Source organism: Onychomys torridus, chromosome 3 (assembly GCF_903995425.1).
Source record: "Onychomys torridus chromosome 3, mOncTor1.1, whole genome shotgun sequence".
In the NCBI taxonomy this organism is placed as follows: Eukaryota; Metazoa; Chordata; class Mammalia; order Rodentia; family Cricetidae; genus Onychomys; species Onychomys torridus.
Window position 1 is genome coordinate 133,303,235 of NC_050445.1, and position 26,656 is coordinate 133,329,890.

The window sequence follows — 26,656 nt, forward strand, 5'->3', positions numbered from 1 at the left end:
TCTCCCTGCCACCTTCCAATACATCTCCCTCCAAATTTTTTAATTATTTTAGACAATAATATGTTGAATCTAATTAATGCTGCCCATGTGCAGATGGGTAAGGGGACATCCCCTGGGACATGGACAAACTACCAGTGGTGAACCCCTCAAAATAAAAGTGACTTTTACTTTAAAATTCTGGACATTTGGGGGTTTATTTTGCTATATAACTTCAAGATCTAGATATAGGCAGGGGTGATAATATAACTTGAACAATACTGCTTTTCATTCATGAGGTTACACTTGAGCAAACTCTTCTTATAAATCAGAATCAATAGTCGGCATAAATGCTAATAAACTCCTGAGTGCCAGATACCCCAGACCATCCCTGTGAAGCAAGAGACTAGTCATCCAACAAAAACATGATTCACAGCTTCCTTCATGTTTCAGTTCTACATACTCAAAACTTAACAGGTTAAATTAATATTTTATTTCCTTGTGCATAAACTGAGCTATTTCTTCCATGGGCTGTGGCACTGGCTAGAGTCTGTTGTTCAGCTGGCTTCATCTAGCCAGTAGTGGGATGAAGAAATCTCATACACATAAATATATACACATATGCTAATAGTAATAAATTATATAGATGGCATGTTATTATGAGATAGTTAGAAAATTATAAATGATATAAGAAAAACTTGTCATTGACTTGGAAGAAAATAGATGAATATCATGGGAAATGATCATTTGAAAATTCAATTCAATTTAATTGAGGCAATGTTTATTTCATATATTTGTTACATTCCAAGAAATTTGTTTTAACGTAACAATTCAGTAAGTAAAAAACCACATTTCTTTGGGAAAAATAATTCTAAGCCTAGGCTTTTTCCACATATAAATACAATACACAAAATAAATATACTGCACAGAAATCACCCACCCATATACTGCTGCATCATGTTTGGTAAACAGAACATTTATAAGACTGGGCTCAGGACTGGCTGCAGTGTGTGCAGCTCTGAGTAACGGAGACCTATGTGGTAAAGTGCTGGGTCATCAATGTCTTAGGCTCTCTTAGCCATGTGGTCTGCCTCTATTACTTAGCTCTGCTAGCACAATGTGAGGACTGCCACAGGCACAATATAAGCACACGGGTTTGGATTAGTGTTCTCAAAGTGCTTTATGTATAGACACTGGAATTTGGTTTCATACAACCTTCATGTGTCACAAAATATTTAATTTTTGCAATAATTGAGTAATATAAAAGTAATCTCACCTAACAGGTTACAAAAATGGGCTGTGAATCTGGCAGATGGACTGTGGTTCACCAACCTCTGGCCTTGCCTACTCAGGATCTGCTCCTGAGTCACTGTGGGTAGATACACAACCAAATCAAATCAAGGCACTAACAGCAATAAGGTGGGAGCTAAGTAGTGGATTGCCAACCTTTTTACTGTATGATTCAGGAAATACGAATTAATAAGAATAATATCTAATGTTGAGTTTTTGTGTTTTACAGACACTGTTCTAAGTGCTTTACAATATTAACCTATTTTGAACTCAAGGCAATTCTAGGATGCTGCTATCATTGCTCTCACAGTAAGGGAAGCTGAGGCACAGTGAAGCTGCATGGCATGCCCATGCTGGGTCTGGGACAAGGTAGCAGGAGCCTAGAATCTCACTTTTAGCCACTGGCCATGGTGCCTCCGCTACCCAGAAAAGGAATGAAAAACCATGAGGTATTTTTCATACAAAATACAAACACAGATACCACTGCTACACAACATCTACAGTAAGATAAGGAAATACTTCTGCTTTAGAGGCTGTTCAGACTGCTACAAATGCATCTCCAACCCAAAGTTCAGCTGATTAGGATATAGCTGAAAAAATTTCAAAATGATTTAAGTTTCTTCTGAAGGGTTCATTTAGCAACAATGTCTGAACCCATTTGTAAGTGCCAGGAAGTAGATGAAAAGATACACTATACTTTTAAAGTATACACCAACATATGTTATAGTAACAATACTATCAATGGAAATCACTGTTGATGTGCAAGTGTCCTCACACATTACAGCTACTGAGTTTAGGCACAATGACAGATGAGTCCCACGTGCAAATCACACACTTACAAATATTTTGTAGATACCCATGTACATACCTACACCCTACATATCAAAAACAATTCTTTGTTTAATGGTGTTTCCTGATTTTTTTGCTCTTTAAATAGCTTGATATATGGGATATTTGATGGTTTCTGTTTTTGTTGTTTATTTCTTTAGGAAGTAAAATCCATCTTGGGACAGGCAATATGACTTACAGTGTGACTGTTGCCTTCAGTATAAATTCCTATAATTTTTGTTAAAAATATTTCAAATATTGATAATGCCTCCATAGGTATGATTAAAGTATAATACAGCCAACGTTCAGTGATGGATGTGTTCTTGATAAACTTCCATATCTGTTGCAATCTGTGTACTAAGTCCCCCCAATCTTTTTAAGATGAGTACCTCTGTGTGAAGAGACTTGTGAGTGCTGGGATACCCACAGGAGGTCTTCACTGTACTCTGGAGGGTAGTGCTAGATGCTACTACAGAAACTTCTGGACATTTACTTACTGGATTTCTGCCCCATTTTATCTTTCATGTTTTACAGTTTCTACCACCTGATATTTATAAAAGTTGGCCATATTGTAAAGTTCTTCCTAATAACATCATCTAATTTCCTTCTGTATATGTGCTGATAATTCTATAAGGAAAAAAGTGGCTGACAATGTTTTTCTCAATACTTAGAAGGTTCTCCTTCTGTGTGTATTACATCAGAAGGATGAATTATGGCAGGGATTTTGAACTCGCGCTATTTGCTAGTTTTCCCCTTCTTAGCATGTGTCTTCTGGTGTGTGGTGAGTTGTGACCTCTGGATGAAGTTTTCCCCACACTCCTGGCACTCATAGGGCTTTTCCCCTGTGTGCTTTCTCTGATGGATGACAAAATGTGACTTCTGAGAGAAGGATTTCCCACAAATCTCACAGTCATAGGGCTTCTCCCCAGTGTGAGTCCGCTCATGTAACCTGAGGACTGAGTTCACAGAGAAAGATTTGCCACACTCTGTACATTCATAGGGCCTCTCCCCTGTATGCTTCCTCTCATGTTTGGTGAGGTCTGATTTATAGTAAAAGTTTTTCCCACACTTACTACATTCGAAAGGTTTCTCCCCAGTGTGAGTTCGCTGGTGCACAGTGAGGGCTGACTTCTGGTAGAAGCAGTTTCCACATTCCTTGCATTTATAGGGTTTCTCTCCTGTGTGAGTTCTCTGGTGTGTTTTGAGGTGTGAATTCCTAGAGAAGAGCTTCCCACATTCCTTACATTTGTAGGGTTTCTCCCCTGTGTGCGTTCTCTGATGGACTGTGAGATGTGACTTTTGAGAAAAGAACTTCCCACACTCCTTACACTCAAAAGGTTTCTCCCCTGTGTGTGTCTTCTGATGCACCAGGAGGTATGCCTTCACATAGAAGAACTTCCCACACTCCTTACACTCAAAGGGTTTCTCCCCTGTGTGTGTCTTCTGGTGTTCTGTGAGGTGTGGCTTCTGGTAGAATGACTTCTCACACTGGCTACATTCATAGGGTTTCTCTCCTGCGTGGATTCTCAGATGTCTAGTGAGGGATGACAGGTGGTAGAAAATTTTGTTACATTCTTTGCATGGGTAGGTTTTATCGCGGGTATGAACTTTCTGGTGGATGGTGAGGTCTTCGTTTGTATAGAAAGACTGCCCACATTTGTCACACTTATAGGACTTCTTGGTGTGTGTCTCCTGGTGCACGACGAGGGAAGATTTCTGGCAGAAGGACTTGCCACACTCACTACAGTCATAGCTCTCATGTTGGGTAGGAGTTTTCCGACGTCTGCTGAGTTCTCCTTTCCTAGAGAGAAAGTTCCGAATTCATTAATGGGACTTACAAAGCTTTTTGGTGCTGTACATTCACTGAATAACTTCGATGATGACTTCGATGATCCTGTTTGTCAGGTTCACAGGGCTCCTCCTCTGTGACCACTGAGCTACACTGTGAGTTAATACTGTACCAAATGAGGCTTCTCCTGAAGTCTCAGGGTTTCTTAGTGGCCAGACTGTACTTCCAGCAACGAAGTCTCCCTCACTGCATAGTTCAAAAGAAGGAAAAGATAACTACAAAGTTTGACTCTCTTGATCCTAAATCATGTCCCCCAGGAAGGCATATTTGTTTGGGTCACATTCTCTGGGATTCACTCCAGTGCTAGTTTAACCACATTTCATATTAATTAACAATTTCTCTCCCACTTCCAGCATTTCAAACAAGACTATTCTTCCTCACAGAGCTTCTGTCCTACACATTAATTCTTGAACTTGCCTTGCATTTCCAGCCTGGTGTTTGGCTCTGGGGTCAGGAACATTCCATTGTCTGTCTGCAAAGGAATCAAGATTTTAATAGCATTATGGTCAAAGGCTGGTTCTCAGTCTCCAGGCAAGTCTGTCAAGATGAAAGCACTCTCAAGTGAAATTTTCCTCTATACCATTAGTGACTGTTTTCATTGTTATTCTAGAGGGTTTCAAGGGGGGAATCATCTAGATCTGTGGGCATGTGTTGATTATGTTAATTGATGTGGGAAGAAGCAGTGTAAAAGTGAGAGACACTGTCCCCTGGGTTCAGGTCTTGAATTGTGCAAGAATAGAGAAATCCAGAAGAGTGAGCCAGAGACATGCACACATGCATTAGCTCTCTCCCAACACAGATATTTCTTGGATATAGTTGCCCACTATTATTTCTTATTCAACTTACTGTTCACTGTCTTTAATAAGCTAACAGCATTCTTTGATTCCATGTTCCTAATCAGCAACATATTTTTTTCTGATCCATATTCTTTCCTTTTTTGTCTCAACTTTCACCTCCAGGTCTTTAGAGTTACACTGTCAGAAACGTCAGAGGTGTTTGGGTTTATAATCAGGTTCCTTCAGTGCCTGCTAAGTGAGTTTCCATCTTTATTAGACTTTTTTTTAAAGATTTACTTATTTTGTGTCCATTGGTGTCTTGCCTGCATGTGTGTCTGTAGGAGGGTGTCAGATCTTCTGGAACTGGAGCCCACAGGCAGTTGTGAGCTGCCATGTGGGTGCTGAGAATTGAACCTGGGTCCTTTGGAAGAGCAGCCCGTGCTCTTAACCACTGAGCCATCTCTCCAGCCCCTAGACTTCTGTTTTTGACATAAGAATGTCCTAGCTTCATTTCTGCTTCAGTCATAATGACATGGCAGAGCACTTGCAGGGGGACAGAGTTTATTCCATTTACAGTTCAGGGTTGGAGTCCATCACTGCAGGGAAGTCAAGACTATGATATCATAGTCAAGAGCAGAGAGTAATTGAGTGGAGGAACTAATGGACTCACATACAGGTCTTCACACCTACAAACACAGATCACTGTTTGATAGTATTCCTAGCAGATGCCTGAAACCACAGGTAGTCCTGCACTATACATCCTATGTCTTTCCCCTAATTTCCTACGATATACTTTCTTCCTCATTAGTAAAAAGAAGTACTTTAAGGTTTCATTTTGGCATAGATGAATTTCCAGGATTGCTACTCTTGTGCTTTGCAACTGTTAATAAGTAAAATAAGAATCATTTGAGCATAAGCAGTATGGTCCTTCCATAATTGATCTGAAACCAAGATGGCTACCAAGTGACTATATGCAAGCAACACACAGTGTGGCTACAGTGGAGAAAAAGATTTTTCATGTTAGTGATGAACAGCAAGGCTACCCAAGAATTCACCATGCTGCTCAGGATGGCATGTGGTTTAAGTTTTATGAACTATTGATTTCTGGAATTTTCCATTTAATATCCAGATTGCAGTTGACCATGGATAACAGAACCACAAATGAAATTGCAAGTGGACTAGCATTACTGTAGCTAGCAGACCACAAATGTCATCTGTCCAGAGCAATCTGGATATCAACAATAAAGTGAATTTCTCAGAATATCAATCTCCTCATGTGTTGAGGAATATCCCTGTTGCTTAGGCATTTGCTTTCCATAAATTGGCTAAATATTCACCTGAACAAGAGGACCTAGGATTTCTACGGAGAGATTCAAACATATGTAGACAGTATCTTTAATCATTTCTAGGCCTACAGCAAACTTTAGAGATTCCCGAGAGACTATCACAAAGGGCATTCTTAACAAGCATTTTGAAGGGTCACATGCAACATGATTTTTTCACACGCACCAGCACGATTCCGATTTGGAAGTTCTTTTTCTAATATCCATGGCTCTTTTCCTTGCTTCAACTTGGAGATCACACTGCGCTTAACCACACGATAACCTATTAAAAATAAAGGATATGGCATGGATTCCTGGGAAGTGAGATACAGTTTCAGGAAAACACCTGTGCTTCACAGATTCACTCTTTAAATGAAGAGGTAATGGGTACACGTAGAGGAAAACTGTCTTACCCACAGCGACCAGGTGTCTGTAGTTCTCCAGCATCACATTCTTGTAAAGGGCCTTCTGTGCAGGGGTCAGTAACTTCCATTCTGCCTTGGTGAACTCCACGGTGACATCCCTTAATGTCACGGGTCCCTGAAACAACAATTCCAGTTTAGCCTGAAGTGACTCCAGGGGGGACACAAAGGTGAGGAGGTAGAGCAACAGAACACTTGCTTAGCATTCCTAAGGTCCTGAGTTCAACCCCAGGACAAACAAGAAAAGAAGAAAAGGCTAGTACCTTAAACGGGCTCTGAGTGGCCTGTTACAGTCACTCTGGATAGCTATGATAAGGCAACTACACATCTTTGTCAGGGAATTTCTCTTTTGACAAGAGACAAAGATATAGATCCTTAATGTCCCTATGTGCAACAGATGCTATGGCAGAAGTATGTTCAAGACACAAGGTGTTCAGATGGTGATAATTATTTAGCCTTGTGTAATAGCTGTTAGATTTTATAAGGTGGTCAAACCATCTAATATGAACTAGAAATAGAGAGTTCATAATTGGCAATGATACAGAAGTATGAGGAACAACAACTTTAGGAAAATGTAAATGACATTGAATGACAATGGTGTGGAACTGAGTTAATTAACTTATGAAGCCAGGTAAGAGAAAACAAAGAATGTTTGGGGCTTTTCCTTTGTCCCAAAAAAACATATTTTGCACATACATGTAACAGACCTCATGTCATATATGTATTTACATCTTTTGCATGAACTTTCCTAGGGGAGACACTAACAAATATCTCCTCGCCACAGATAGGACACCAATGACAGACCAACGCACAACTTTAACAAAGTTCAACTTGGTAAATCTAAGATTTTACAGCTCTTTTCAAATTTAACTTAATTTAAGAGAAGAAAAAATGTGAGTAGATATTCCTCAATTTTACACCATGTGGACTGCCTTAGACATTTTGCTGATGCTCACCTACTTTGCAGATGCAAATGCAGACATCAGGAGTTACAGGAGTAGATTAGTGATTTATAGAGAAAACTAAAACAGACAGAGCACATGGCACACAACAGTGCCCAGGGCAACATGCACAGTATCGCAGATACAGTGAGACCAAGAAGCATAATACAGCTTTGTGTTCCTGTGTTTGTGTGTAGAGGGACATGTGAGCGTGTGTGCACATGTGGAGCCAGAGGCTGTAACTGTGTCTCTTGCTCTATTACCTTCCCTGTGGTAGTTTGAAGGAGAATGTCCCCACAGGCTCTGGCATTTGAATATGTGGTCCCCAGCTGGTGGTGCTGCTTGGGGAGGACTAGGAGGTGTGTCCTTCGGGAGGAGGTGTGGCCTTTGGGAGGAGGTGTGTCACTGGGGTTAGACTTCAAGGGTCATGTGCACATGTGTCCATCTTGTTTTTGTTTAACTTGGGGTTTTTGTTTTGTGAGACAGGGTTTCTCACTTGGGCCTGAGGTTCACTCAACGTGGCTCCCAGCTGGTGGTGCTGCTTGGGGAGGTTTCGGTGGTGTGGTACTCCTGAAGGATGCACAGCTTCACCTACTTCCATTTCACACTCTGTTTCACACTTGTGTTTGGTGATGGGAGCTCTCAGCATCCTGCTCCAGCCACCATGCATGCTGCTTGCTTACATGCCACCCCCACCATCATGGACTCTTATTCCTCTGTAGCCATACGCCCAAATAAACTCTCTCTTCCATAGGTTGCTTTTGGTCATGGTGTTTTATCACAGGAACAGAAAAGTTACTAATATACCCAGCTTTTGATGTGGGTGTTGGGGATCAAATTTAACTTCTCATACATGCCTGGCAAGTGCTTTACCAACTAAACCATCTCCCTAGCTTCTAGGAGTTTATTTTATTCATGATCAAATCACAATGAAAGTTGATTTTATTATGATGAGGTATGAGAATGTTGCTCAAGTGTTGGTTCAAAGTTCTATTCTTCAGTTAGCAAAGTTATACATTCCTAAAAATCCCTCAGAAGGTGGTCCAGGGGTGTATAAGAAAGCCAACTGAGCAAGCCAGGAAGAACAAGCCAGGAAGCTGTGTTCTCCCATGGCCTCCTCTTCCGGTCCCTGTGCTGACGTGCCTCAATGCTGGACTGTGTTTGGAAGTGTAAGCCCAACAAACGCTTTCCTCCTCAAATTCGTTTTGGCCAGTGTCTTTACCACAGCCATAGAAAATAAGCTAAACCATTAGCTTACAATGTTTATCCATGTGAATGCTTGTATGGAGTGTGGGTGTAGGTTTTGATGCCAGAAAAGAGACTAAGTGAGGGAGAGAAAGTGTTTAGAAGGGAGAGACTAGGACACACACCCTGAGAGCGGAAAGGAAGCTGTGGGGATGGGTGGAGCGGTGCATGCTGGGAGGTCATAGGGAATGGGGGGAAAACAAATGGGTTGAGTCGTGGAATCAACCGAACAATTTTTGCTTGAAAATGACAAAACGAAACCTAATACTGCATATACTTTTCAAACATTTAAAAACAAGGAACAGAATTCACTAGAGAAAATCCACGTCAGATTTGAGCAGGCCAAATACAGAATCTGCTGCTCAGCACTCTAGTGTCCACATAATGCATTACCTGTTACTACAGACTCAGACAGAAAAGTGACACCATCATCTCAACAGATCCCTGCACACGGCAGGCAGAGGCAGGAGGATCTCTGTGAGTTCGAGGCCAGTTTGGTCTACAGAGCAGGACAAGAACCAAAACTACACTGAGAAACCCTGTCTCAAAAAACCAAACCAAAACAAAACAAAAAAGAAGAGGAGGAAGAGGAGGAGGAGGAGGAGGAGCAGGAGCAGGAGGAGGAGGAGGGGAGGAGGAGGAGGAGGAGAAATAAAGAAATAACCTCAACTCATAACTTAAAACTTTATACAAAAATCAACTCAAGATAGAGCTAAACCCCAAAAAAAAAAAAAAAAAAAAAGTAAATCTAGGACCTCGAGAGATGGTTCAGCAGTTAAGGGCTTCTCTTCCAGAGGTTCTGGGTTCAATTCCTAGCACCCACATGGCAGCTCACAACAATCCAAAACTTTAGTCCCATGGGATCCGATGCCATCTTCTGGTGTGCAGACATAGATGACAGCTAAGACAATTTTGAAAAGGAAAAGATTCATGCTATCTGGTTTCAAGTTTTCAGTTTGTCACATCTACCACAGTCTTTCCTTGATTTTCAGTTGTTTAACTTTTACTTAGTTTTGAAATGTTGAAGAGGAAGGAACAAGGGACCTTGTGCATGCTATGGAAGCACCGGATTAGTGCTATAGCCCCTTACTTGGCGTTAATAACAATTCTGACCAGTACCAGTCAGAACTGCATTAGTTACTTTGCTGTGATTAAAATATCTGAAAAAAAGAAACTCAAAGAAAGGAGAGTTTACTGTGGCTCAAAGTTCGAGGGTGCACAGTGTGGTGATATATTGTGTACCCCAATAAAGCCTGCCTGAGGATCAGAGGACAGAGCCAGCCACTAAATTAGACATGGAGGTCAGGCAGTGGTGGAACACACCTATCACTCAGGAGGCAGAGATCGTCTGGATTTCTGTGAGTTCAAGGCCACACTGGACTAGAGGAGAAAAACAGAGCCAGGCATGGTGACACACACCTTTAATCCCAGGAAGTAACATGGCAGGGCAGAGAAAAGTATGTAAGGCCTGAGGAAACAGGAACTCACTCTCTTTAGGCTGAGGATTTCGTAGAGGTAAGAACTAGTGGCTGGCTGCTCTGCTTCCCTGATCTTTCAGCTTTCACCCTGACATCTGGCTCTGGGCTTTTATTATAATTTAAGATTCGTGTTACAGCACAGTCTGTCATGGCAGCAAGGTCACAGCGGCAGGAGCTTGAGCAGCTGCTCTCACTGTCTGATGCCCAGAATCAGAGAATAATGAAAGCTCGTCTTCACTCTCTTCTTTGCATTCTGCCCAAGGCTGCAGCCCAAGGGCAGTACCACGCACAATTAGGGTTGGTCTCCCCGCTGTCATTAACCTGACCTTAAAGTCCTTCACAGACATGAGGAGAGGCACGTTTCCATGGTAGTTATAAATCCCACCAAGTTGATATTATTAAACATCACAATTTCACCCCCTGTGAACTTGACATTCAAACGTATCACCTTAAATGATATAAAACTCATAACCATCCACACCTCATCATCTTAGAATGCAAAATACATCCAGGCCCAACAATATTCAAAAGTTCAAAGTCTCCCTCAAGACTCAAGCTAATCTTGTGAGACCTTCCAACACCAAAAACGAGTCCATACTTCCAACTTACAGTGGTACAGGGTAAACATTCCTATTCCAGAATGTAGGGAGGAAGGTATAGCAAGGAAAGAGATGGAAGCAAGACAGAAACCTAGCAGGGAAAACACCGAATCCTTCAGCTCCATGTCCAGGACCTAGGATGCATGATGGACTCCGATGCCCCCGCCCCCAAGGCTTGGGTAGTCCTGCCCTTTCAGCTCTGCTGCCTGAAGCACACATAAACTCTTGAGTTGGCTTCAACATATATTTAGAGTTTTTCTCAGCAGACATCCCACAGCCCTAGCATCTCCAACACCCTGGGGGCTCCATTACAGCTTAGACTTCATCTTCACAGCTTCATGGGCTCGGAGATGGACCCCCATCACATTCTCATCACATTCTCACAGCTTCATGGGCTTGGAGATGGACCCCTTCATCACAGCTTCATGGGCTCGGAAATGACCCCCCATCACATTCTCATCACATTCTCACAGCTTCATGGGCTGGGAGATGACCCCCATCACATTCTCACAGCAGAGACATGGTAGCACTGGCGATGCTTGCTTTACTCCTTTGAGAGTGTCCGCCAGGTTTTTCCTTTGTAGCTGTTTTTCTTTATCATATACTGTTACTTGAAAGCAAACCAAAGTCTAGTCTGGTCTTCTTAAGAGGGGAGAAGATATGTTTCATCTTCTCGAGGGGACAGTATCCATACCTATTATTTGGACTGTTTTATGAAGAAGAATGAGCTCTTCTCATTTGCTTATTCAACAACTTATATTAAAAGGGCCTTATGCACTTATTTTATGCTTTTAATTAAAATCAAACATTATAGTATTTTTAAAATTTTTTATTTTTTTTTATTTCATGTGCATTGGTGTTTTGCCTGTACATATGTCTGTGTAGGGGTGGTGGATCCTCTGGCACTTCAGTTACAGACAGTTGTGAGCTGCCATGTTAGGTGCTAGGAATTGAACCTGGGTCCATCTGGAGGAGCAGCCGGTACTCTAAACCACTGAGCCATTTTTCCAGCCCTGCATTATGGTATTTCCAGTGTTTAAACTGTTCCAGCTTTTCCAATGAGGAGCTGTTTCAGGTTTGCCCCCATAGCCATTTACTCCAGTTATTCGGTTACATCATTTCCATACTTTCTTAGGAAGATGGATCATCTGAGCTTATTTCATGTATCCCTTGCCTCAATATTGGAATCAATGAAGTCTCCAAAGAGTTTTAGTTACTTTTATCAAAAAAATTGACTCAGAAGTTGGGTGTGGTGATGCATGCTTTTAATCTCAGCACTCAGGAGAGAGAGGCAGGTAGATCCTGGTCTATGCTATACAGTAAGACTCTGTCTTAAAAATACAAAACAAGGGTTGAGGATTTAGCTCAGTGGTAGAGCACTTGCCTAGCAAGCACAAGGCCCTGGGTTCGATCCTCAGCTCAAAAAAAAAAAAAAAATTACAAAACAAAAACAAAAAAAAATTCTTACACAACCCCAAAACTACTCTGTGTGCACTTCTGTCACCATTAATTCGGAAAAGAAGAGAATGACAATGTTGGTAAGGGTACGGAGACCTGGACCCCACGCATTGTGAACTGGGCTGTAGAAGGACACTGCCACTGCGGAAAGCTGTCGGGCACTTCCTCAGAAAATTAATCTAGCGATAAACTCAGTTCACCAACTGGAACTTTGGTAGCTTCCTTACTTAAGCTGTCTTTGGTTCCCTACCCAAGGCGAGTAGACATTTGCCCGTGTGCCCTCATATCACACAACAAAATGATACGATTCTATACATAAAAGCCCTAAAACACCACCAAAAACGTTCACAGCTGATAAATGCATTCGTCAAAGTATCAGAAGATAAAATTAAGACACAAAAATCTTATATACAAATGACCAGCATACTGAGAAAGAGATCAGGGAAACAATTTCATTCCCAATAGCCTTGCAAAAATATCTCAGAATAAATTTCAATAAGGTTGTAAAGACTTATATAATAAAAACACTGGCACACTGAAGAAAGGACTTGAAGAAGACACCAGGAGATGGGAAGACATCCCATACTCAGGGATTGACAGGATTAACATGTGAAAATGGCCACCCTGACAAAAGTAATTGACAGATTCGATGCAATCTCGATCAAAATTCCAACACAATTATTCACAAAAATTAAACAATAATCTCAAATTTCACTTGGAAACAAACAAAATCCCAGGATGCCAAAGCAATCCTGAACAGTAAAAGAACTTTTATAGGTATCATCATTCCTGATTTTAAGTTATACTACAGAGTTTTATAGTCACTAAAACAGCATGGCACTGGCATAAAAACAGACATGCTGATCAGTGGAACAGAACTGAGGACCCAAATATAAGTCCATATACCTAGCACCACCTAATTTTTGACAAAGAATCCAAAGATATACACTAGAGAAAAGACAGCATCTTCAACAAATGGTGCTGGTCTAATAGGGAAGAGTGAAACTAGATTGCTGTTTCTCACCCTGCATAAAACTCAACTCCAAATGCACCAAGGACCCCAATGTAAGACCTAAATCTTATTAAAGAGAGTGTATAGAATACGCTTCACCTTATAGGCACAGGAAAATATTTTCTCCACAGGGCTCTGATAGCACAAGCATTCATACTAACAAATGACAAATGGGGCCACAAGAAACTCAAACACTTCTTAAGGCAAAGGACAGTGCCATCCAAGTAAAGAGGCAGCCCAGGGAGCGAGAAAAAGCCCTTACCAGCTGTGCATCTGACAGGGGATTAGTGTATACAAAGAAGAAGAAGAAGAACACACACACACACACACACACACACACACACACACACACACACACCCCTGAATACCAAGAAAACAAACAAAAAAAAACTTGATATTAAAAATGAGGCACAGAATGAAAAAGAATTCTCAAAAGATGAAATACAAATGGCTAAGAAATACTTTTTTTTTTTTAATGTTCATCATCCTTAGCCATCAGGGAAATACAAATTAAAATGACTTTGAGATTTCATCTTGTCCCAGTCAGAATGGGTAAGATCAGAGAAACAAATGACAATAAATACCGCGTGGATATGTGGAAAGGGGGGTTCATTCACTGCTGGTGGGAGTAAAAACTGATGTATCCATTATGGACATCAGTGTGGCGGTGCATCAAAAAGCTAGAAATGTATCTACCATAGCTCCAGCTATGCCATTCATGGGCATACAACCAAAGGAGTCTATGTCTTACTACAGAGATACTTGCTCACTTGTGCTCACTGCTGTGTGCTCACAATAGCCAGCAATGGAAACAGCCTGGATGTCCATCACATGAAGAGAGGAAAATGAAAATGTGGCACATATACACAATGGAATATTATTCAGCTGCAAAAAAAAAAGAAATTTGAAGATAAATAAATAGAGCTGGAAATAATCATTCCAGGTGAGGTTTTCTCATAATGTGCAGGTTAGCTTTGACTCCTTAGATATCAAATCCCAACAGGAAACAGGAAACTAATAAGAGGCCACGTGGTGGTTCGAGAAGGGGATAGAACCCAAGTGGTATGAAGGATGAAGAAGGAATATGGAACAGGAAGAGTTAAGTTGGGTGGGAACAGGAGGGCAGGGTAGAGGAGGGCATATGGAGAGAGAGAGAGAATATACACTAAATGCCTTTGAAAAGCAATATGTAACTACTACAGATGCTTCCTAAAATATATACATATAAATCATACATGAAAGGAGTTTAAATGGAGTCATTCTGTATTAGGGCCAATACCTCTCCCAGATACATTAGGCTGTCAAGTAATAATCCTAGTACGAGGCTTTTTGTGCTGTTGGTTAGTGGGGTCTCACAGACAACCCAAATATGACAGGCTACTGCCATGACTCCTAGTTCCCCATAGAACTTGATGTTAAGACCTTACTGCTGAAGGTCTCGTATACTTGAGTCATAAGACATAGATAAATCAAGCTGGTACCAACCCAGAAGCCGCATCCCTACTGGCCAGCTTTCATAGAGCTGTTTTCCACACGCATTGGGACACACATGAATTCACAGTGGTTGTGACAGCATGCACAAGACCTGTGCAAACTCACCACAGATGAAATTCCAAAATGGGAAGGGGAGGGGAGTATGAAGCCACACTCCTAGCTGAGGACAACTAGCTGCTGGGAGAGGAAGGACAGGGTCTTTTGGCACGGGGTGTTTTGAGACAGTTTCTTTGTGTATCCCTGAATGTCCTGGAACTCACTCTGTAGACCAGGCTGGGCTTGAACTCACAGAAATCCTCCTGCCTCTGCCTCTGCCTCCAGAGTGCTGGGATTAAAGGTGTGTGCCAACACTGAAGAATGTTTTGTTGTTTTGTTTTGTTTTGTTTTGTTTTGTTTTTTAAATGTGACTCCTTATAGGGAATCTGGCTCCAGTGGAAGTCGACATATATCAAAGTATATTGGACTTAATGGTTTTTTTTAAATGAGGACACAAAGTTGGGTGGGCAGGAAAGTGAGGTGGATCTGGGAGGAGTTGGGGACTAGGTGAACCTGATCAAAATATGTTGCATCAAATTCTCAAGGAATTTTGAAAAATATTTTTGAAATGTTAAGATACAACAAATTGAAGGCTCTGACAAGCTCTCTGACACACTCAGACTTCTATCTCAAAGTAACTCTAATTCCATTCACCCTCGTAAGGAAATCCAGAGACTCAGGTTCACTCTTCGTAACCAAATTACACAGTAACAATTGGCACCAAATGGCAGCAACATTCATGATACATATATCCTAAGAGTCTGTTTCTCAATTAAATAGGCATTTAAGGTGACCTATAGTATAGCTAGCCGAGATTAAAAAATATATTAAATACCCATAGTTTGCTAATGAGTAGATAATATTACAAAACAATTCCCACTGCAATCCCCTTTCCTTTTCTGATGATAAAATAAGACAGTAAGACTTCAATCAACACATCATGAAGATACTTGCACATCAATGTTTACTGCAGCACTATTCACCGTGTCCAACAACAGAAAATGGATAAAGAAAATGTGGTGTAGGGCTGGGGATTTAGCTCAGTGGTAGAGCGCTCGCCTAGCAAGCGCAAGGCCCTGGGTTCGATCCTCAACTCAGAAAAGAAAAAAAAAAAAAAAGAAAAGAAAAAGAAAATGTGGTGTATACACACAAAGGAATTTCTGCCCTAAGACATAAAGAAGTCATGGTGTTTTGCAGGTAAATAGATGCCACAGCAGATAATGACATTAGCTGAGTCAGGCCATTCTCAGAGTGACAGATATAGGATGTTTTCGCTCATTTTGAGGGTCCTAAATTATATAGATACACAAAGTCACACATGTGTATATAAAATAAAAGTGACACTGCATAGGGACAGGGGACTAATGTAAGGGAGGGGAAAGGGACGCCAGAGATGTGACTAGAAATACGGAGTCATTCTGTAACCCGGCTTCCATTAGTTGCTTGTATGAAACCTTAAGACAATGCTTGCAGTGTTTCCCAATATTATTTAAGATGTTTATCATTGCAATTGGCTTTTTAATTAAAATTTTCACACAGTACATTTTGATCACATTGTTTTCCCTCTTCTAACTTTTCCTTGATCCTTCTCATCTCCCTATCTACCCAACTTCATGTTTTCGCTCGCTCTCTCATACATGAAAATCAAAACAAAGCAAAAACAAAACCAATATGACAAAAAGAAAACAAAAACAAAAAAACCCCCAAACCCCCCCCCCCAAAAAAACCCCAAACCAAAACAAAAAAATCATACAAAATCCTTGGCTTGGAATCAGTTTTGTATTGGCCAACTACTCCAGGTCATGGGGCCTGCCCTGGAGTGTGGACAGTGTACCCAGCAGGTATCAAATGCAAATAGCTTATTGGTTAGGGGTGGGACTTTGAGCCCATTTCCTTTCTCTGTGCTGTGACATTTTTTCTTCTGGTTTGAACTTATGTAGTGCAGTCACAGTTTCTGTGAGTTCATATGTCAACTCTGTCCCAGAGAGGGAGCTAGAGGTGGCATGGCCTGATTGCTAGGAGCACAGCCAAAGGGCATGTAATGTAACAAGGCCATACTGTGTTCTTGATCATTTTAAGTTTAATGTTCCTATTACATGTCACAAGCAAATAGTATGTGAGAAGCAGAGAGGGGGAAAAATCAGGTCCAGTTCATGGTGGCCAATTTGATCCAGCGATTGTTCTCTCTCCTGAAGACTGCATCCCCACCTACTGAGTCTTATCTGTATCAGATCTTAGGAATGAGTCTCTCTGCCACACCGGCATCAAACAATATTTGTCCTCTGCATGCACAGAATGTGATGCTTAACCAACAAGGAGAACTATGAGCTAAAGTGCCCAGAAAAAGGGCTGCAGCTGTGTTAAAGATTCTATTGACTGAATAATGATTGCACCTTTTGTAGTTATGGAGCCCTAGGACATCACTAATCCAAAGCTAAATTACCTTGATCTATCTTCAGCCTTCCTAATATCCATTCATCTCCCACCTTTGTGTTTGACCTAACATCTCCATTGTTAAAACTCCCTTTTGGAACATACAAACAGACCCCCAGCCTCCTCGAAACGAAGACTAACAATGTCATTAGGTGGTATTTGAGGCCTACACCACCCCTGATTCACTGTAACCTGCCTCCCTGAGGCTTTCACTAATGTATTTTCAAGGTACCTTGATTTATAACTTTCTTCTGCTATTACAAAAACTACATTAAATTGTTACCAACTTGGGACATGGTGTTTGAGATAACCGGAGTCTGTGTTCCTGAGCCACAGTCAGTCATATTTTGCTCTAAAATAAACCATCTCTCATCCCTTCTGACTTGAGTGCCGTGGTTTTGCAATGACATTCTTGACTTCCAACTAGTTCCCTCTTAATTAAACTCAGGAGTCTCCTTAGTTATTACATTTGAGAACAGCATTCTTTAATAAACACATGATCTGTTTTTCACTTCTTTGCTTCCAAATTGCTTGACTACACTGCTGAACATAAATCAGAAATGCTAGTCAAATATTGATGAATTTTACATTTATTTTTAAAACCATATTTGTTTAAATCATCAGAGACCTAGTCAGAAAATTCCTCAGGAAGTAGTCATGTTCAGTTCATTATGAAGGTCATATGTTTTCCCAAATCCTAATTCTCACATTAATCAAATTTTAAAATTAGTTAAAAAAAAAAAAAAAAAAAAAAAAAAAGAAACAAAAATACTAACAGTTCTTTTCCTGGAAGTGACAGACTCATTTCATAAAATTTTTTTAAAAAGTTTGTTTCTGGGCTTGGAGTGGCCCACACCTTTAATCCTAGTACTTCCAGGGCAGAGGCAGGAGGATCTCTGTGAGTTCCAGTCAAGCTAGAGCCACACAATGAGAATCTGTTAATTCTGAATAACCAGTTTTTCTGCCAATTCTTTCAAATATTAAAGATATTCCAAGATATTTGCATAAAATCACACAAGTGCTTGTCTTAGGGCACCAATGGCCACCGTTTAGGCTCTGCAAAAGGATATTATGTGAACATCCCATTCCATCACACAATACATTACAAAGATGTGCACTTAACAGTCATGGGCTAACATAATTAATAATTTCTAGAGTAGCATTAAGGATAGCAGCACTATTTGTAATAACCAGAACTTGGAAACAACCTAGATGCTCCTCAACTGAAGAATGGATAAAGAAAATGTGGTACATATACACAATGGAGTACTACTCAGCAGAGAAAAACAATGACAGCATGAAATTTGCAGGCAAATGGATGGAACTAGAAAATATCATCCTGAGTGAGATAACCCAGACTCAGAAGGACAAACATGGTATGTACTCACTCATAAGTGAGTACTAGATGTAAAGCAAAGGATAACCAGATTGCAACCCACAGTCTAGGGAGGCTAGCTAGTAAGGAAGACCCTAGGAAGGACGCATGGATTGCCTAGTGAAGGAGAAATAGATGAAATCGACATGAATAAACTGGGGGTGGGAGGGTAATGGAGGGCAAGGAATGGAGGATGAGAACATAGGGGATCGGATGTTCGAGCTGGAACAGGGATAAATTGGGAGAGCAAGAAAAGAGATACCATGATAAATAAAGACATCATGGGAATAGGGAGAAGCAGAGTGCTAGGGAAGTTCCCAGGAATCCACAAGGATGACCCCACCATAGACTACTGGCAATGGTCAAGAGGGTGCCTGAACTGTCCTACTCTGGTGATCGGAGGGCTGAATATCCTAACTGTCATCATAGAACTCTCATCCCGTGACTGATGGAAGCAGATGCAGAGATCCATGGCCAAGCCCCAGGCAGAGCTCCAGGAGTCCAACTGACGAGAGAGAGGAGGGATTCTATGAGTAAGGGACATCAAGGCCATGATTGGAAAAAGTACAAAGACAAATAGCCAAACTAGTGGAAACACATGAACTGTGGACCAATAGCTGAGGAGCCCCCATGGTACTGGACTAGGCCATCTGGATAGGCGAGACAGTTGTTTAGCTTGAACTGTTTAGGGGGCCCCCAGCCAGTGGGATCAGAAACCGTCCCTAGTGCACGAGCCGGTTTTTTAGATCCCAGTGCCTATGCTGAGACACTTTGTGCAGCCTTGGTGCAGGGAGGAGGGGCCTGGACCTGCCTCAACTGAATGTACCAGGCTCTGCTGACTTCCCATGGGAGTCCTTGACTTGGAGGAGGTGGGAATGGGAGGTGGGTTGGGAGGGAAGGCTGCAGGGTGGGAGGAGGGAGGACGGGCATCTGTGGTTGGTATGTAAAATGAAGAGAAAGTCTCTTAAAAAAATAAATAAAAACAAAACAAAACAACAACAAAAAGGATGAATGTGAATGTAAAGTATGACAAGGAATCAGGAAAGGTGAACCACTTTTACAAGTGTGTTTTCATGATCTCTTAATCATCAAAAAGTTTTAGACGTTCCTTTGAAGACATCCTTCAGGAAACCAGAAGTCTTTTACTTAGCTCTTTGCAAAAATCCAATGACAATAAATTTGGGGTCACTGTCATTATTATTATTATTATTATTTGCAAGCTCTTCACTTTCACGCCATGTTGAAAGTTAAATATGAATCAGTCACCTTATAGCTTTAAAGCAGTAGTTCTCAACCTGTGGGTTGTGACCCCCTTGGGGAGGTGTCAAACAAGCCTTTCATGGGGTCACCTAAGACCACTAGAAAATACAGATATTTACATTATGATTCATAACAGTAGCAAAATTACTGCTATAATGTAGCAACGGAAATAATTTTATGGTTTGGGGTCACTATAACATGAGGAACTGTATTAAAGGGTCACAGAGTTAGGAAGTTGAGAACCAGTGCTTGAAAGAATTATTCTTAGAAGGGCTGAAGAGATGGCTCAGAGGTTAAGAGCATTGACTGCTCTTCAAGAGGTCCTGAGTTCAATTCCCAGCAACCACATACATGGTGGCTCACAGCCATCTGTAATGCGATCTGCTGCCCTCTTCTAGAATGAAGGCAAACATGCAGACAGAACACTGTATACATGATACATAAAGAATTGTTCTTAGTTCAGAGCAAAACGCTGACTTACTATGACAAATGTTTTATGAAGGGTATCTGAGATGAAGTTTCAGCAAGGAAATAAAAAGAACTTCACTCCCTTCACGAGACATTTAATTTAATATGTATACATAGTACAATAATATGTACCAAAAATGTACAGCAGTGCATTTCATGTGTCAACACAACTCACAACTTCTGCTGCCCAACTGGCTTGCTCCTCTCTCAGCTGCTCTCCACCACCCCCTCACTGTTTAAAGTCATGTAGGGCAGTCCTCCGTCTACCCCAGCTTTCACGCCATCAGCGCAAACGCAATCTGCTCATTCATACTATGACCTTTGACATTACTGAATCCCGTGAAAGGGTCTGAGGGCAGTGGGGACTCTGCAGACCATACTTTAAGAGCAACTGTGTTATTTAACCCTGAAGGTGTTTTTAAACCAGTCATACTTTCTAATTTAATACAGAGACTCTCCTTTTTTAGATTTATTATCTTATGTGTATGAGTGGTTTGCCTGCAGGTATGTATGTATGTATGTGCACCATGTAAATGTCTGGTACCCGTGGAGGTCAGAAGACGGTACTGAATCCTCTGGGACTGGAGTTACAGATGGATGTGAGACAGCACGTGGGTGCTGGGAATCAAACCTGGGTCCTCTGCAAGAGCAACAAGTGCTCTTAACCACTGAGTCAAATGAGTCATTTCTTCAACCCCAGAGATGCTCTTTCGAGAAAACTCACTGAACATATGTGTGCACACACAGTTTAACAAATTAAGTTACTCACCTTGAACTTGTTCATTTTCTGTTGTGTTTTTAGAAAGGGTTTCGACCCTTTAAAGTTGGGAGAGTGAAGTCATAAGAAACCGTCACCTCAGCTCCAGGTCTCCTGTGAGAAATTTGCATACAACATTTTAGTACTATCTACGGAGAAGCTGTCCTTTTGATCCAATCAGGATTACGATGAAGTAATACTCACCTATCTATTGATAGTTCTAACATAATCTCAATGAGCCCAAGACATTTTTTCTTTTACTAAATCTAAACATTTCAACTGTCTGTTTGAAAAGCATGTGTCTGCTTACCGACTAACACAAAAGTCAGTGAACACTGAATAACAGATTAGTTTCAAAGGGGTATAACATATACAAACTGAGAACCTTATGTGTTTATATTGGAGATAACATTTTTTCTGTCAATACTACAACTCCCCAAAAGTTAGAAAGTCATTTCAAAGCTTTCAAACATGACACATATCTTCTCCCTAAATTACACTGTCTCAAAGCAAAAAGAAAACAAAACACTATTTCAAGAACCTTATATATGATACATTTTCACTTACATATGATGCATTTTGACTTTGGTTCTGTTGCACAGCCTGCTGCTAACACAGGGACTTAGTTCCAATCTTTCAAATGAACGGAATTAGATAACAGTGAATAAATAACCCTTCACGAAGCCTTTAGTTAAGTCTTGACAGCAACACAATAAATCGAGATCCCTGTAATTGACTATCCTCTCAAAACAGGCTAAATCTGGGCTAAAATTTAATTAAGTCTTCGTGAACTTTGGCATGATTCCCAAGTCTAGTTTTGCAACAAGTCTATCCCCAAAATAGCGATTTGAAGCGAGATGTGGTGATGCACACCTTTAACGCTCCCAACCCACATTCTCTCCCCCTCCCCCGCCGCATGGAAAGGCTGAGGCAGGAGGGCAGCGAGATCAAGGCCAGCTTAAGCTACACAGTTAGAGCTAGGCCAGCTTGTAATACATAGTGAGCCCCCCCCCCCCCGCCCCTTTAAAGTTTTAGTACCATATTCCCTAAACAGGCATATCGTGTATACAGTTAAAGAAAGCAAATGTTCAAATCCAGCCAGGGGGTGCTTACAAAATGCCTACTATGTAAGTGTAGGGTAAAAGGCAATAAGGCCAGATACAAATGAGCCAATCATCAGCATTAGGAAATCGCCTTCACAACAGAGAACATATATGAACTACGGTTTTCATCTTTTAAAGAAACAAATCTGTCTCTGCTGGACGTGGTGGCACACACCTGTAAACCCAGCATTCAACACCAGGCTCAACAGCTCCAAACTAGTCTGGAGCTACATGACCAGACTGAGCACGACTCCCACTACCCAATCTGTCTCTTTTCTATTCCCTTTGAGGATGATTACGACATTCAGCTTCTCGGCGAAATTTAATATTGAAAGGTAACAAAGTAATACTGTTCCTCCAGATAACTGCTCAACAGTCTAACAAAGGCTCGTCGAGGGATTGTATGGAGAGCCTTAATTAATCGTTCACACTAAGGGATCCAGGGGAGGCTCCAGAATTTTTAGAAATAGAAGACTCCAGGTATGATCACGTTTGCTTCTTTGTCGCTACGTTCTCAGCTGCTGCGCAGAAAGCAGACGCAGACAGGACTGCCAGGGACCGGCGGCAACCACCGAGTAGAACAATAGCGGATTAGGGCCACCCGCAGGCACTGGGTAGACCAAACAGCCCCTGGGAACGCGACTGCAGGGCCGAGATGAAAGGACCCAGCGCGGGTGATCGGGAAGCACGCCGCGCTGCTGCGACTCTGCAGACTGTCCTGCTCCGTGCGCCCAGGGCGAGCGAGCCTCACCTCGGTGACAGCGGTGTCAGGGAGTCCCGCGGCCTCCGCTGCAGACGCTCGCTCGGGGGGTGGCTGCGAAGCGGGCGGACGCCGACGTGGCGGGCTGACGAGGGAGCGGCCAGTGGGCGCCACGTCACTCGGGCGGCGGCTCGGACCAGCCTCCACGCCGCTGCCCTCTCCTCCCCTTCCCTCCCCTCCGCGGCCCGCCCCGCGCCCCTCCCCTCCCGCCGCCGCCCCGCGGGGTCCCGCGCTCGCCCGCCGCGCCCGTCGCTCTCTAAGGTCCCCCAGGCCTGGGGACGCTGCGGTGCGCGGTTACCCTCCCCCTGTTCCCCCGCATCGTCCCCCCCCCCTCCATTCCCCCCAGGCGAAGGACAAAACTTCCGCGGGTGACATGCGCCCAACAGCCCTCCGCCGCGAACTACGCTTTCCAGAAGCCTCCGCGACGACTCCATTTTTGATATCGATATGAAGTTTCGCCTCACTGATGGGTGCTGCACTGCTTCCCCGCAGGCCTGGTCTTTAAGGGGATGCTTGAGCTAGCAATGGGCACCCTAGGCGGGAAGGCAGAAGCTGACTGAGCTTGGGTAGTGTGTATTAAGGGGGTAGCTTAAGTACTTGGGACCAAGTGCGATTGTACACCCAAAGATCTCACAGTTTTGTCCTAGGGTTGCTAGCTTTCAAAACTATGTAAATGATAACACGAAGCGTGAGAAACAACAACAACAACAACAAAATTTATGTGTGTGTGTGTGTGTGTGTGTGTGTAGTATATATAAATAAAAAGAGCAGACACCAAGTAAAGTGTCATACATGTTAATTCCCAAAGAATTGTAAAGCCTTATCCTACTAGTACAGATATCATTATCACCATCTCACTAAGAGTGATATACTGAATATGTCAAACAACTTGTGTATGTCCCTGTCGATAACTTCAGTTTGCAATGTACCGAGTTCAGAAATACGGAAATATTAAATCTTTCATAAGGAAGTTCAATAATACACATAAAATGTATACATTATATGTATGTATGGTGCCAGAGTTTTTAGGATCAAAGGCTGGGCCCTGGCAGCCCTAAGAAGCTCACCCATGGGTCCTCAAAGGGCCAACTAAAGAAACAGTAATACTGCCAGGCAGCAGTGGGCCTTTAATCCAAGCGCAGAAAGGCGGATCTCCCAGTTTGAGGCCAGCCTGGTTTCCAGAGCAAGTTCCAGGATAGCCAGCACTACACAGAGAAACCCTGTCTCGAAAAACAAAGAGACAATGGTACCATGGGAACAAACAGCCTGTAAGATTCAGGGTATTGTTGACACAGAAACACAGGTCTCACCTCAAAGGGGATAAGAAACAGTTGACTTTGGAACCAAATTCAGTGATCGTGGTCCTGGAAGAGAGATTTAGGCTACCCCAAGCTTCATGTTCCAACATGGAAGCAGCTTCATGGAGCTGTTTTATTTTATATATTTGGTGTTTTGCCTGCATGAATGTTTGTGTACCATTTGTGCCATGCATGATGAGGCCAGAAGGGGGCTTCTCCTACCATGAACTGGAATTATGATCAGTTGTGAGCAATAGTGTGGTGCTGAGAACTGAACCCTGGTTCTCTGGAAGAGCACCCCATGTTGTTGGATTGTCTTTTACTTTAGCCCCACATTGGGCACCAAAATGTGGCTGTCTGTGTTTGCTCTTTTGGGGGGCCTGCCACCCAGCTCCCAAATAAAACACACACAAAGGCTTATTATTATTTATGAATGCCCGGGCTTAGCTTACCTTGTTTCTAGCCAGCTTTTCTTAACTTTGATTATCCCCATCAATCTTTTGCTGGATCATTATTTCTGTACACTTTTTTTTTTCTCCTTCTCCTTCTTACTCCGTGTCTGACTGTCTGACTGTGTGGCTGTGTGGCTGTGTGGCTAGCCCCTCTTCCTTCCTTTCTCATTCCTTCTCCTTTCTCCCAGATTTCTCCTTCTATATATTCTCTCTGCCTGCCAGCCCTGCCTATCTTTTCTCCTGCCTTGCTATTGGCCGTTCAGCTCTTTATTAAACCATCAGGTGTTTAGACAGACACAGTAACACAGCTTCACAGAGTTAAACAAATACAACATAAACAAACCGTAACACACCTTAAAATAAAATTCCCCAACAACCCAGTGCTCTTTACCTTTGATCCATCTCCTAGTCATGTCTCAAAGCCTTTATAGTAACAGAAGTCTACGTCAGGACACTTAAATACAGTAGTGAAAACATTAATAGATTAAAACCAAATGGGAAAACCTTTGCTATAAGCCTTGGGTACTATCTTGATGACACTCATAGCCTTTTGGTTGGCGGGGACTAGTTGTCTGTAAACTTCAAAAGATGTAGCTTACATACAGAAGAGGATAATAAAATGGCTATTAAGAGGGCTGAAGTTGCAGGGGCAAGGTAGTACCTGCCTTCAATGCCAGGACTCAAGAGGCAGGCACAGCAAGTTCTATGTAGCAAGTTCCAGGCCTGCCAGGGCTGCGTAGTGAACCCGTTTGTTGGTGTGTGTGTGTGTGTGTGTGTGTGTGTGTGTGTGTGTGTGCGTGCGCGCCCAGGCGTGTGCATGCATGTGCTCGCGTGTGCTCTCACTGAAGATGGTCCACAATGACTTGGTGCTGGACTTGCCACAAACATTCCAAGCTCTCCACCATCACTGAGGTTCTAATTAGTTCTTGTCTCTATGAGTAACAGTGACAACGCAAAGAAAGGAGCTTCACTCAGTGTGGCCACGTTGGGAAGAGGCACAAAGAGGGCCAGTGTCCAGCCTTCCCACAGTCCTCCTCCAGAATACCGACATGAGGTTAGGTTTAGATAGAGTAGATGAGGTATGCAAAGCTAAGTGGTCGTGTTCCAAGTGTGGTCCTGCGTGTTGAACCCACATCATCTCTGCTCCTGGCCAGGGCTCCCAGTGGGTCATGTTTTGAGTACGGTGTGATGTTTTTCTCCTGGTTGGCATCAAGGTCCCAGCCTTTTCCTTTCCCTGGAAAAATTCCAACTCATTAGGGCTTAGTCTGTGGATCGTCTGATGGCCTAAGGGAGGGGCACAAGGGTCTCTTTAGAGCAGCTTCATTTCTGGCAGGACAGTTACACATATACCCAGTGTAAAGTAAGAGAGCTAAAAGTGAAAACAAAGATTTCCACATTTTAACAAGCAAACACTGACTGCCTGGAGCCTATCCTAAATCTGTGGCTATCCAGTATTACCAGAACCATTCTTTGAAGAGCCTATCTTGTTGTCAATGTACTATTTTGACATTTGTATTAGTTATTTTTTGGTTGCTGGGGTAAAACATTGTAACCAAGGCAACTTATAAAAGAAACAGTTTATTTTGGCTTATGGTTCCCAAGTGTTAGAGTTCAGACAGTATGAACATCAATAGAAACATTAACTAAGACAAAGGGAATAAAATACCATTTATTCTGGAGCCAAATATGGCCACCCATGTTGACTGAAAAATTTTAAAACTTGAAAAATTGGTCTTTTTAAAATAGTCTTTTCCTCTTAATGATCATTTTTATTTCAGCATTAAAAAGACTGGTCATTTTGAGTGCCAAGATAAATGGTTTAGAAAGACCTATTAAAATGAATTATGGAGAAATTCAGATCCAGACAGATCCCTGCCTCCTGAGTGATAGTATTGAAGGAGTGTGCCACCATTGCCTGACTTCTATGTCTAATACAGTAGCTAGCTTCTTCCTCTGATCGCCAGGAAAGCTTTATTTATTAGAGCACAAATAAAATATCACCACAGGAGGGGACTATGGAATGT

General features: G+C 42.1%; 1 protein-coding gene across 3 annotated transcripts; it reads right to left on the reverse strand.

The window, feature by feature from the left end:
• Positions 1 to 746: 746 nt before the first annotated feature.
• Positions 747 to 23,037, reverse strand: LOC118580652 (zinc finger protein 25-like). Of its 3 annotated transcripts, XM_036182550.1 has the most exons (7): positions 22,298 to 22,853; positions 21,224 to 21,652; positions 21,032 to 21,133; positions 6,455 to 6,581; positions 6,229 to 6,324; positions 4,361 to 4,415; positions 747 to 3,895 (listed from the first exon to the last, which is right to left on the reverse strand). In XM_036182550.1, exons 3-7 carry the CDS (start codon positions 21,044 to 21,046, stop codon positions 2,830 to 2,832), a joined length of 1,359 nt encoding a protein of 452 aa, XP_036038443.1. In that variant the 5' UTR covers positions 21,047 to 21,133; positions 21,224 to 21,652; positions 22,298 to 22,853; the 3' UTR covers positions 747 to 2,829. The 3 variants fall into 3 exon arrangements, with proteins under 3 accessions (XP_036038443.1, XP_036038441.1, XP_036038442.1); XM_036182548.1 differs by lacking the exons at positions 21,224 to 21,652; positions 22,298 to 22,853 and adding an exon at positions 22,874 to 23,037; XM_036182549.1 differs by lacking the exon at positions 21,224 to 21,652.
• Between the last annotated feature and the right edge of the window lie 3,619 nt (positions 23,038 to 26,656).

Excerpts from the sequence above, each read along its gene's own strand:
- LOC118580652 (XM_036182548.1), bottom strand. Across the intron at positions 6,325-6,454 it reads CAGACACCTGGTCGCTGTGG|GTTATCGTGTGGTTAAGCGC; the intron begins GTAAGACAGTTT and ends TATTTTTAATAG. Across the intron at positions 3,896-4,360 it reads CACCAGGCTGGAAATGCAAG|GAAAGGAGAACTCAGCAGAC; the intron begins GCAAGTTCAAGA and ends CTTTCTCTCTAG.